This window comes from Panthera uncia, chromosome A2, assembly GCF_023721935.1.
Source record: "Panthera uncia isolate 11264 chromosome A2, Puncia_PCG_1.0, whole genome shotgun sequence".
Classification (NCBI taxonomy): domain Eukaryota; kingdom Metazoa; phylum Chordata; class Mammalia; order Carnivora; family Felidae; genus Panthera; species Panthera uncia.
Genome location: NC_064816.1, coordinates 152,165,214 through 152,178,160, shown reverse-complemented (window position 1 = coordinate 152,178,160; position 12,947 = coordinate 152,165,214). Strand labels below are relative to the sequence as shown.

At 46.0% G+C, this 12,947-nt stretch overlaps 1 protein-coding gene across 13 annotated transcripts in view; it reads left to right on the top strand.

Annotated features, from left to right (window-relative positions):
• Positions 1 to 3,458, top strand: part of TPK1 (thiamin pyrophosphokinase 1) — a 349,214-nt gene extending 345,756 nt beyond the window's left edge. For 12 of the 13 annotated variants that reach the window (XM_049642046.1, XM_049642042.1, XM_049642040.1 and 9 more), the window contains one exon: positions 1,826 to 3,458. In XM_049642046.1, the coding sequence (XP_049498003.1) occupies positions 1,826 to 1,944 (119 nt within the window). In that variant the 3' untranslated portion in view covers positions 1,945 to 3,458. The remainder of the gene's footprint in view (positions 1 to 1,825) is intronic. The other variant, XM_049642045.1, reaches the window with a different exon arrangement.
• The last annotated feature ends 9,489 nt before the right edge of the window (positions 3,459 to 12,947 follow it).

The window sequence follows — 12,947 nt, the reverse complement described above, 5'->3', positions numbered from 1 at the left end:
GTAATCGATTAAAACGATTTTCATTCTTTCTCCATTAAGAATTAATGTCTTAGGGAAACCAATGTATATAACCTAAGTGTCCATCTAGCCCTGATAATCAGATAGTCTGCTTTCAGAAAATCAGAAAGGAATTTACATGCAAGTCAAGCTAGAGAAATAATCTTGTGCTCTTGTCCTTGGAGCCCATGTGAAAACCAGGATTTTAATCTAATCAGTTTCCAAAAAGTAAAGTGTGCTGCATGAAATTCAGGTGGTCGTGTACACCTTCTTTGCACTCTACACTGGCAGGCCCATGAAAGCATCCCAAGTTGTCTTCATGAATAAAGGTTTGAAATGTTCGAGAGAGAACCGTGAAACCCTGGGCCTGGGCCAGAAGTCCCGACGTCCCTGTGTGCACCTGCCTGCAGGCGTGGCCACCCCGCAGGAGAGCCAAGGTCTCTTTCTCCAACAGATCCCAAGCAGACTTGGCCTTGAACCCACGACCGCCTCCCCTAACTCACTATCCTCACACTTGTGTCTGGGTTTAGTAAATTCATGTGCGTATTAACATCCTGTAGAAATTTCATCTCAAAATTCCCAATTACTAAAAAGGCCAGAGCTCCTACTGAATTATATATTAGGGTGATATTCCCACAAGGTTCACGCTGTACCCTTAGTTTTACCTTCCAACTTGCATCAGTAAACGCATTGACAACTCCGAAAAGCAAACAAATTTGAGTTTTAAATAAATAAACTGTGTTAACTGGTAATACTAGTTATACATTATCCTGTAATGCCGTTTCTGAATTGCCTTTTCAAGATTTCCTCAGAAAGATAACAAGCTCCCTCTTGTGGGCAGTGGGCATTATAATTATTTCCCCAAAGCACTGTAACTTCGTAGGTACCTTTTGTTTAAAGGAAAAGGGTCCTCTTCTGTCTTTGACAGCATGGGCTCTATTTTTCTCTTTGAATGTTAGCAAGGAAAATAATATTGATTATCATGGAATGTTTATAGGACAAGTCATGAGTTTAGAGTCATTGGATGTGAACTGTTCTTCCATGTGCAAAGACATTAACTTCAGCTAACTTGCTAGAACATACACATACAGGTATATATTGATGTGTATGTGGAATTGATAAGCAAATTGTATCACTCAACTCCTAAACCTCTACTTTGATAAATAGAGGAGATTATCTCATCTCCTGGCCTCAGTTTACAGCTTGGCTTATGGCCTCCTCAGGATCACCCCGTTGGAAGTCTGCTTTGACCTTTGAGTTCCTATTAATTTTACAAAGCAGGCCTGGCTCATTTTGGCTTTTCTTAATTTACGAGAAAAATATAACCAAAATCCCATGCCTTTTTGGAGTAATTAGCTTTCCGCCCCATATCATTCATACTTGACGCTAAGACTGCATCTTTATAGAGTTTAATAACTTATGTAAAATGTTAACTCTGAATCATCAAGAAAAATTATAATTGCACCCAGGCAGGGAAGCAAGTAGCACATTAGAAAATGGGTTTTGATTTTACAATCGGTAATGAAAAAAAAATTAGAAAATTTAATGAAATTTTGTGAGAGAATGGCATATATCCCAGAATGGTTAACAACCAATAACCAACTCCCAGAAAAGTGGTTATGGCAAGTTCTAGACATTTTCAGTTTTAAAATCCCACGTCATATGTTTCACCTGTCCCACATCTTATATGTCTTCTATCACATATATATTTATATAGCTTCTATCTTTAAGTACATGCTTAACTGCTTTTCTGGTAACTGTTGACAGAGTTCTACACTGGAGAAAGGCTGGCTGTCATTAAACATTTCTTTTTCTCATTTTCTTACAGCAAATAACGTGCTTGGTTTTGGAACACTGGTCAGTACTTCCAATACCTACGATGGATCTGGTGTCGTGACCGTGGAAACGGACCATCCGCTCCTCTGGACCATGGCCATCAAAAACTAACCCCGCACCTGGCATCCATAGCTGTGCCTCTGACTGACCTCATTTGCCACCGACTTCTTGCTCAACAAGAACAGTTCACCTTGGTTTACAGAAATGAAACCTCTCCACGGGAAGCCCACTAGTTTTCAAGATATTGATGTTTAGATAACCCAGGTAACACAAATGGCAGATCTCAATTTTACAGCGAGGGAGAAAAAATCATTATTTGTTAAAGTAAATAAGCTCTACGACATTCAATTGGAAAACTAATGTGGATCATTCCACTATAACATTCAGTACTGTTGTTATGTTACTAATCATTACATTTATCCTAGAAAAATTTTTTTTTTAATTTGAAGCTGAGAAAGTTCTCTGCTGAGGGTTCTTGGTGTTCAACACATAAGCCTTCTTCTGCCCGTCCTTAAATCCATACCCCAAAGGCTACTTCTGAGTGTCTATTCATGCTAGATTCCTCTGTATAAAATAGGAAAAAATTCCTTCCAGATTGGGATGTTAGAACCACACCATTTCACCCTGGCCTCATTACTGTCTTGGTATTATGATCTTTTAAAAGTAAATCAAGAAGCATTGACCTAATTATTAAGTTTGAAAACAGGCAGTTATGTAAGCTCCACACGAAGGGAGACACTCCGCTAAAGACACTCCTTTAGCGGAGTGACAGGTGGAAACCGCCCTCGTCATATTTACAACCAAGCCTGAAAACGTGCAGAGGACATCTACGCATGCAAACTGAATGGTTTCCGACATTACTCAGACTGAAAAAGCAGTGCTTCACAGACCCCAAGTTTATGCAGAGGACCAGGAAAGGAGTTTGACAACCTGTGGGGATAAGCGAGCACTGTGTGCTGAGGATCTGGGTCTGAAAGCCTGAGTTCCTGTCCCTGTCCAGCCATTCGCCCAAGTTCCTGAACCTGCTCCTTAGCCAGAAAGTGGAAGGGGCTGCACGGAGGGTGCCTGAGCTTCTTTCCTACAGTCGGAGTCCAGACGCTGACACCTGCCCATTACCAGGCAGAGAATGCACAGGGTTGCTGACTCAGCAGTTTAAACACCTGGGGCCCTGGGATTCATCCGTGTTTCTAACGAGACCCTCTTCTCTCTTCTCACCCTTTCCTGAACGATTTACCAAACCAAACGTTGCCATACAAACCGTGACATAGGAACTCCCCCCCCCCCCGCCATGTTTTATGTACACACACCCCCATCCTGCTGCGAGGGAGCAGCAGCCCTTTCCTTCCTGGTGTTGAGACAAAGCAAGAGTCAGATTTGAAGTGGAGAATAGAAGGGGGATCAGCTGAACCAGCGTGCAGTTGTGAACAACTTACTTGAGAGGTCATTTTTGTTATTATGCAAATACATGAGATTGAAATCCGATGTCAAACAAAACTATTTAGTTACCCACGTATATGTTTGTAGTCCATTTTTAAGCTAACATTCCATTTTCTCAGCTGTATTCGTTATCACCAGTCTCATAATCAAGGTTTCTGTACAAAACAATAAAAGTGCTCAAAGGATGAGTAAGAGCGACAGTATTTCACCCATCCAGTGTCGGAGAGCCAGCCAGGATTGTTGCTACTTGCTCTGTCCGGCACGCAGGGTACCCACCGGATCACATGTGCCAGGGGTTCACAAAACCTCTGGATTCGTTGCCCGTCTGTAAAACAGGGAACCTGTGTAGCACCTGTCTACCTTGTAAGACTTAAGAAGGACAGGGAGACTGCTTCCAAAGGTCTTTATAAGCTGCAGAAAAAAGAAGGGAAGGAACTGCTGTCACAGAGAAAGTGAAGACAAGTGGGGGAGGAAGGGCCCTGGGAAAGAGGAGAAGGCTCAGAGCGCAGGGGAGGGTCCCAGATCGCGCGCTCAGGGCTGCGTGCAGGCTCCCTCCAGACCCTTCCACGTCGTCTCCGCCAAGCAGCTCCCAGAGCCTCTGTCCCTGTACTGCCTGCCTTCCCGCTCAGAGCAGACACGATGGCACAGAAGCCGGAGGAAAGGTCACGCATCGGCTTCTTCATTGGCTCATTCAACTCAGAACCTCCAACGGAAAAACTTAGTACTTAAGACCTCCAAACCACTGCCCCAAACAATACCTGCACCAGAAGAAACCAGGAAGGAGCAAAGGACCGGTGGGTACAGCGCGTGCCATTCTCGGCACTTGTTACTACTTTTTATTTCACTTAGAAGCTGAGGCTCAGCTGTTAGACATACATTACTAGAAATGTATTCACGACATATAAATGCCTTCTGTTTTGAATTTTTACTCCCCAAAAAAAAGAAAAGCAATGCATGTCCTACTGACCCTGAAAATCTTACCAGTGGCAGTAAGTGGATACTTAGCAAAAGGAATATAGTTTCTGAAACCCAGTAAGCAGAGGTGGGGAAAGCATTCAGACAGCCCACGCTCACCACCTACGGATCGGGCCGGAGCCACTGGACGCCCAGGGAAGGGCTTCTCTTACAGGACAGGGCACCTCTCCCACTTCCTGCAAGGCTACCGAAGAATTAGGTATTGGACCCCATTCCGTTCCTTAAAGCTACCCAAGTGCTCCTTTTCTCTTCATGTGCTTCCCTGCCACACCACTGAAACACGTATCTCTTACGTTTGTCCCAACAGCAGGAGTCTGCAGACAGCACGATCTCGGGTCCCCAGGCAGCCCCTCTTCCCACCGTCCTGTCCAGTTTGGATCCTGTCCAGGATCCTGGTTACCTAAGTCACTGATCAGTGAAAACAGGCTACGATTGCTCTTCTCTACAGGCAGCTGGGAAAGTCTGAAAATGGCTGCAGATACTAAAAGCACGGGTGGGGGCCACAGGTGACTCTGAGACCGAGGGAGCTGTGTGGAGTCCAAGGAATTAGAAGTGGGCCACGCCCCCAGAGGGCAGGCAGGGCAATACCTCTCTCTTCCTTCAGTTTTACTCAGAGCAAGGTTCTCCCGGGATGGGAACTAGGGCCATGTCAGTGACAGAGGCTCCTCAGAGCAAGGCGGAGGGCATGACAGCGTGGGCATTCAGAGGGTAAGTGCACAGCGTTCGTGTTTGCTCCGTATGTGCGGCATGCGTTTTAACAGGCCTTGCTTACTACCCCTGCTCGGATTCATACCTTCCAAAGTTTTACTTGAAGAATCAAAGCAGCCCTTGGATTGGACGTGATGGAGACTGATGACAAAAGCCAAGTCAGTAAGCAGCAAGAAACTATTTTATTCTCTAAGGTTCTACGATGATAAAAAGGGTATGGGGTGCCTGGGTGGCTCAGTTCGTTAACCATTCAACTTAAGCTCAGGTCATATCTCGCAGTTCATGAGTTCAAGCCCCATGACAGGCTCTGTGCTGACAGCTCAGAGCCTGGAGTCTGCTTCAGATTCTGTGTCTCCCTCCCTCTCTGCCCCTTCCCCGCTCTCTCTCTCTCAAAAATAAAAAATAAAAAGGGTATGATCTGAATGGTGACTTTCAAATTGTATCGCTCACAACCCACCAGAAATACATTCCATCATATGACCTAGACTCACATAAGAGTGTGTGCACACACTCAGAATGCTTTAATTTATTCTAAATTGAAATAAAAACAGCTAGAAATTCTAGATTGGAAAAAAAAAAACGCCAAAGGATAGAGTAAAACGCATAAAGTAACTTTTAAAAATGTATGGATGTAAATGCAAGAGTTGTGCAGTGAGCAGAACCCTTCTTTCCTAAGTTTAAGACAATATGAGTATAATTTACCCCTTAGTAACAGTTTTCATTCTATGTGTGCAAAGAGGAGTAACCTTCCAATGACAGCAGGCTGAATGGGATCCTAACTGGGAATAACATCAATTTCACTTCATTAAGAATGGGGAGAAGAGCTAGATTATTTTTTTAATTTTTTTTAACATTTATTTATTTTTGAGACAGGGAGAGACAGCATTAACGGGGGAGGGTCAGAGAGAGAGGGAAACACAGAATCAGAAACAGGCTCCAGGCTCTGAGCTGTCAGCACAGAGCCTGACGCGGGGCTCGAACTCACGGACCGCGAGATCATGACCTGAGCCGAAGTCGGATGCTTAACCGACTGAGCCACCCAGGCGCCCCGAGCTAGATTATTTAAGTTGTGTCTAAAACATTCTATTCAGAATAAAATAAACGATCCTTACACCTGGAGGAAGATTAAAAGCCAAGCCACAGGGTCAAGCCATTCCCAGGGAGCCAATAGAAAGAGTGGAAAATTCCGGGCATGTACGGTACAAGTTCCTTCCTTGCCCACAGATTTCACTTACCAATCGTAGTTTTCCCTTCAGATGAGCCCCAGTCTGAGCCTCGTCTCAAACCATTCTCTAGACAGCCATCATCAGTTCTCCACCAGCTGGGCCCCTGGAGGCAGAGAGCCAATGCGTGATCTCACCACCACACACACCACAGCGACACTTCCCAGCCCAGGAAGAGGTCACGGCAGCATCGTTTTCTTCCCAGGTTATGAAGGACTTGTTTGCCGTGTACTTAATTCTACCCCTGAGAGCAAGACTTGTGGGCTGCGAAAGAAAGACTAATGCCATCCCTGCAGATGACTTGAAAAACAGAAACGACCCTGAGATCACTCAGAGTTAAGAAGGTTCTCCTAACAGACCCATAGCTGGTCCCTGAGAACAAAGAAATCTAAGACTTAACACAATGTGAGTACAAAGGTTGAAAAGGGTTTTAAACTAATTAGTAAGAAGCACGGATAAAAGAGTACAAATCAAACCTTAAGTTTTTCTTTTAAAAATAACCTTTAGGGGCGCCTGGGTGGCTCAGTTGGTTAAGCGTCCAACTTTGGCTCAGGTCATGATCTCACCGTTCGTGAGTTCGAGCCCCGTGTCGGGCTCTGTGCTGACAGCTCAGAGCCTGGAGCCTGCTTCAGATTCTCTGTCTCCCACTCTCTCTGCCCCTCCCCTATTCACAGTCTGTCTCTCAATAATAAATAAATGTTTTTAAAAAATAACCTTTAAATCCTAGAGAATAGAGAATATTTAATAGCCAGGTATATTTTAAGCAATAAACCTGGGAAATTATGGGCATAAAATTCTGCAGAACTGAACAGAGTCCCATCCGAGTGCACAATTAATTTTGTGCTCACTTGTTTAACAGTGAGTCCTGTGCTAGAGTAAAAGCCCCTTGGGAGCATGGACTTTGTGTTTCATGTTCTCCGCCAGATCCTCTGTCTTCGAATAGAGCTGTGTCTGCGGCAGGCGCACAAAACCTGTATGGCATCGCTGGTGCATGAATTCAGCTCCCCACTTGTACCCGTGCCTCAGGAACATAGCGCATGGCTTCCCTAGTCCCTGAAAACTTACTCTTTTCCCTCCTTGATCCCTAACTATCCATCATTTAAGTAGATAATGCTAAAGTTTTCCTTAAATAGTTTCTAAGTCCTCATGATAAAAGCCCTAATTCTAGACTGGACAGACCTGATGATAGACACTTACTTGCTCACTCACAGACCTGAAAAAGGAGACAATGTTCAGAACACCAAGGCTGTGCTTAAAGACATCATCCAAAGCAAAGCACAGCTAGTCACAAACTCGAAAGGCCAACGAGCTTTAAGTTACTTGAAATGGGGAAGGGAAAACGAGAGTCATGAGGCCAAGTAATGACAAAGGTTTGGAGGACTGGTATGGACTGAAAGAATCAAGGTCAAAATAAATGTAAAGAGCGTGTGTGACTGGCCTAAATTGCCAGGGGGAAGAAAATGGAAGGATATGAGATTAATAAAGAAAATTCAGAGTTAGAAATCTGGTAGCTGGAGCTATTTCAGCTCTGGAGGTTCAAGGAATGACCCTGGCTGTCCTATGCTGAGGTTGTGAGGCTACGGACGCGAATATGTGTTATTCCAAAATACTTAGAGACCATGACGTTCAATTAGAATGCACGAGTAGGCTTTCTGTGTTACAGTAAGACGTTCTCACCTGTTCCTTACAGAAATTCGTATACTCTGTCCCACCAGCCCCTGCTGGATAACCCCAATAATTTTACTATCGTCAGTTACAATGTTAGAAGAATAACCATCTCAAAAATATTGAGGCTTTTATTAGTATGGCTATGGGGGCAAATATGTGAAGGGCACAGAGTAAGGGATTTCTTAAAATAATAAAGAAGTTTCGCTTTTTTTGTGTACCGTAGGAAATACTAAATGTCCACCAATTCTCTCTCTACTGTGCCAAACTTCATTAGTTCAAGAAATATTTTTCACTCTACTTTCCATTCCCTGTTCATGAAAAAACTTGCCTAGACCCCACTGGTCTATACATTCTTCTCTTTTATTTGCAGTCCTTAACATTCAGGGGAGCCTCCGTGAGTAATGACATGAGGGGAAATGGTGCAGAAAGTTGGGAGAGCTCTTCGCCGGCGAATTTATTATGCGTATTTTAAAGTTGACCTTTTAATCCAAGTTTTTATTCGATTCCGTTGCAAGGAGTTAGGCAACACGGTCAGTTTGAATATTTGTATGCCACTGGCACTGAACAGCGATTTTATGAGGAAAAAGTCACAGATTAAATCACGAAGAGGCCAATATATTCTTTTTAAGGCTAAATGGAGGTAGGATGGAGATTTTTGAGAAAGAAAGTACATTTTCCACAAAAAGAAAACCGGGCTCTAAATTTTAAGAACTGGACACACACCTCATTTTCGTAATTTCTTCTCCAAATGAGATGTTGCTGGTAACTGCGTCCACGTGAGCACATAAATGGCATTAGTCACACCGATGCTATCGTTTCTCATTCCCGTCTTCGGGAACAAATAGCTTTTCACAAGTTGCTCTGAGGTTAACCTTTCTCTTGCGTAGGAGTGTAATTTATAAGAGCTGAACCTCAGCACAAAAAATCAAGGAAATAATATTAGTCAAAGGGGACAGGATGAACAGATTGGCTACAAACTTGGAGTAACGGAAGGTCCAAGTTACTGTGTAGTTTCCATTGATTTCATATTCTGGCCTTCTCGGGACATTCCAGATGCCAGGACCTCTCGTAGACTTTAGGCGAGACACATACCATCTTAACGTAAAGAAAAGAATCTTCTAACATGTTGCCATCCGACAACCACAGAATGCACTCCCGCCCCCTGGCCACAGAAAGCACCCCAGTGTTCAGTCCGAGGCTGAACAAACACTCTTGGGGACCTAGCCCCTAAATTAAGCTCCAACATTCTACGTTGGTTAATTCCCCGGGAGATCCCACATATACCTACATGAAGTCTGAGGGAGAGGATGTATCTGTTTTCTAGATTGTGCTGCTTGATTAAAACCATCAGAAGCAATCTTAACTTTGTATTTTTTACACATGTATTCTTAGGGCCTTGTTGAAATTTTACCCCTAGCGCATCTGCTCGGCAGGCTCCTGGGTGCAGGCTCCTGGCTGGGGAAGGGTTGGACCTGTAGAAGCGTGCGTGAAAGGACGCGGATGGTTCCATGAGCGGTTCAAGGTCCCGGGCAGGAGATGGGCCCCATGCCGCTTCATGGTAATAACGAGTTACTTCCAATAATGCAGAAAGTCTGGTTTAAGGGGGATATTCCAAACCGACATATTGCTGTCCTTTAACACAAATCTGAGTGTCTACTGCAAGGCAGACGCTGGGGTACAGGGATGCCCTCACTGGCTCCCATTACAATGACATGGGTGAGGGACAGAGAGGGTTGGGAGAAAGGGGGACGCACAAGAGGAAAGACACGTGGGAACGCAGACAAGAGGGCAACGAGGAGACTTTCACTTTCCTTGTCTACCCAGGAGGAATGCTGGTGGGCCTCAACTTCCAGCATGAACACGACCTGTGAACATGTGTACAAGACTGGACTTCTACGTTTCCAGTAAGAGCTGTTTGTGAGAAGTCTGTACCAACGGGTTGATATTAAGAGCAAAAAGGACACAGTGCCCATGAACATCTTGGTCACAATTGTGTAAATACTAGACAATACTGGGAAACTATATATTGACACTTTTACCCTGGTTAGCTTTCAATAATGAAATTGCAGGTAACGTTTTCCTCTCTCTACTTCGGTCTTTTTTCTACATTTTTAAGGAAAAGAAGCAGCGTGTACAGGAACGTTGTACTTTTTGAAACATAACTGTATCCTTCCATTTAAAACATTTACATGGAAGAAAAAATAAATTGTTGCATATTAATAAAAGCCACTTTCTAACATTATAAAGGCATTCACACAAGCAGAGGGGCCTAAAGGGACCCACAGAGGCAGGCACAGATTCTCAAAGCCCTTGACAAACAGTAGTCACACAGACAGGCGGGTCCAGGAAGTCAGATGGGCAAAAACTGACGTACGTGTGCAGGACACCCACCAGCATGGAGACCCCCGTCATCTGACTTGTTCTGTATTTTCTCAAACATTGAGAGTATTTATTCTATTATTCTAAGACGCACACTTTTTTTCTCTTTCATAAATGAAATTTCAGCTTTGCATTCAACAAACACGGCGGAGCATCCCCTCCTTGAATTCCATCTCAATCCTTACGGTCACGCCCAGCCTAACACCCTCAACCCTCTCGTCGTGCTCACTTGGCAAAGCCAAACCCCTGTTGAAATCCAAATTTCTGCCTCCCCTGCACCTGAAAATAGATGGAGAAAAACACACCAGCGTGATGACTGGCCTCATTTAAAATCAAAAATGTACCAACACACATTTATGCTGTTCCTTGATGGTGCCCAGCACATGTCCACAGTCCATTCACCCTGACATCCTCAACTTCCCCTCTGCCCTGGACCATCCTCGCCATCATCAGAACACAATACTGTCTTAAATCCTTCTGTTGACCCCACTTCCTCTGTCGGCTACCACCTCATTTATTTTCCTTTGCAGTAAACCCCTCTCAAAAGCTGTCCAAACAAAGGCACTTTTTCCAAATCCCCCTCCGCCATTTTCTCTCTTAAACCCCACCCGGGGGTGATGCCTTGGCCCCGCCACGCCACCAAACCACGGTCCTCTAAGTAGGGGCACCACCGGCACCCATAAGGGTGAGGCCAGTGATGAAGCCTCAGTCCTCCTCGGCCTTGACCTCGCGGGCATGTTTACCACAAGGATCACGTTCTTCCCTTCACTTCCGGGAAAGCACGCTCTCCTGGTTTCATCCCCGCCTCGCTGGTCACTCCTTCTCCAGACCCTGTACCACTTTCTCAGCTTCTCCTCCAGCCTCTGAACACGCTGCTGCCAGGTCAGTCCTCCCTCTTTTCTCTCTCACCGTGTGCGTTCACCCCCTTAGCGATTTCACGAAGCGCTCATGGCCTCAGACGGTGTCCGCGTGGAAACTCGCCCATCCAACTGTCTGCTTGACGTCTCCACTCTGATGTCCAAGACTCTTCACATCAGCACATCCACCACTAGCCCTGCGCTGTTGTCCCCAGAGCCTGCTGCAACCACCATCTTCCCCATGTCAACCGATGGTAATCCCATCCTTCTGGTCCTCGGTGCCCAAAGCCCAGAGTCATTCCGTTCTCCTCTTTCTCTCACGATTGGTAGCCCTACCTTCAAAAGGTACTTCGCATCTGACCGCTTCTCACCATCCTGGCCATTATCCTCCTGGCCCGAGCCACTGCTACCCCTCATCTGAATCACTGCAAATGTCCCCCAACGGCCCCTACTTCTACTCTGTCCCTTCCCCGGACAGCGCTCAATACAGTAGCCACATCCAACCATTCTATTTCTCTGTGCAAATCTCTGCAGTGGCTTGGGGGAAAAGCCAAAGTCCTAACACTGGACCCTGATGCCCCAGATGATCTCCTTGCCCCCCCCCCCAACCCGCAACCTCCTTCTCATTCTGTACTCTCTGCCTGCTCGTTGCGTTCAAGCTTCACGGGCCACCTCGCTATCCCTCAGACACACCCAGCCCCACTGCCGCCGGAAGACTTTGCCCTGGCTGTTCCCTCTGCCGGGGACGTTCCTCTGCAGGTGCCCACTTGACCGACACCCTTGCCACTTTCAAGTCCTTTCGCAAATCTGCCCTTCTTGGTCAGACCTACCTGGGGTGTGTTACTGAATAAAGGAATATGCCCCCTACCCTATTCCACCCCACCCCATCCCTGGCACTTTGTATCCCTGCTACTTTGCTTTAATTTTTTGTTCCCCAAAGAATCCATCGCCTTCTGGCATACCACATAACCTACTTACTTACCATGTTCTCTCTGCCTCCTGCTAGAATGTTTTATTCCCGGGCGCATCCAAGCCCCTAGAGCGACACCTGGCACCTGCTGGGTGCTGCGTTCAGCCAGGACTTAGCGAGAATCCCACGCGCCGGCACTGGGAGTCGAGCCTGGAACGAAACCGACGTGGTGCTCCTTCCCTCCGAGCTCACGGTCTAATTCTTGCTGAGATTTCCTGGAGGGAGCTGAGTTTTCGCATGCCCCGAGGAAAGCGGAAAAGCATCAAGAGGCATTGCACCAGCCACCCTCACGGCGCGTGAAGTCCTCTAGCTAAGCCACCAGACGCCGACGGACCCGACGCCACAACCGTGTGCTCTGGGCGGCATGCTGTGGCACCAGCTGGGACCCAGGGACCCCCCCTTTCCCCTGGCCCGGCGCGTAAGAACGGATTCACCCCGAGGACACTGGGTACGCCGATGAACAAAAGAAACCACATAAGACACCAGGTCATTCTGGTCTCAATAACTACTCCCCCAGACAACAAGACGCGCTCCGAACGCAAAGCTCCCCACGTAAAAAATTCTCTGACGTGGTAACCGAGCCTTGCGCTTTATTCAACAATTAGCTGGCCTGAAACCCTTCCGTGCCCATTTTTCTGCAGTTCTGGCAGCGAACTGATAACCTCAGGCAATTTTTAATTAGCACTTTTTAAGAATGGTTTGCTAAATTAGTCAACTATGAAATCACCTCACCCAGATGATTAGGTTCAAATTGCATTTCCAATCCGTCGTCACCTGCTTTTACTGTCGAAGCACACCGTCGCTCCAGGATTGTTAATTACAATGTTTATCAGTCTGTTTCAATACGCGCGCGGCACAGCGGGAAGCAGATGCCAGCTGGAGCGTCTCCTCTCGGCA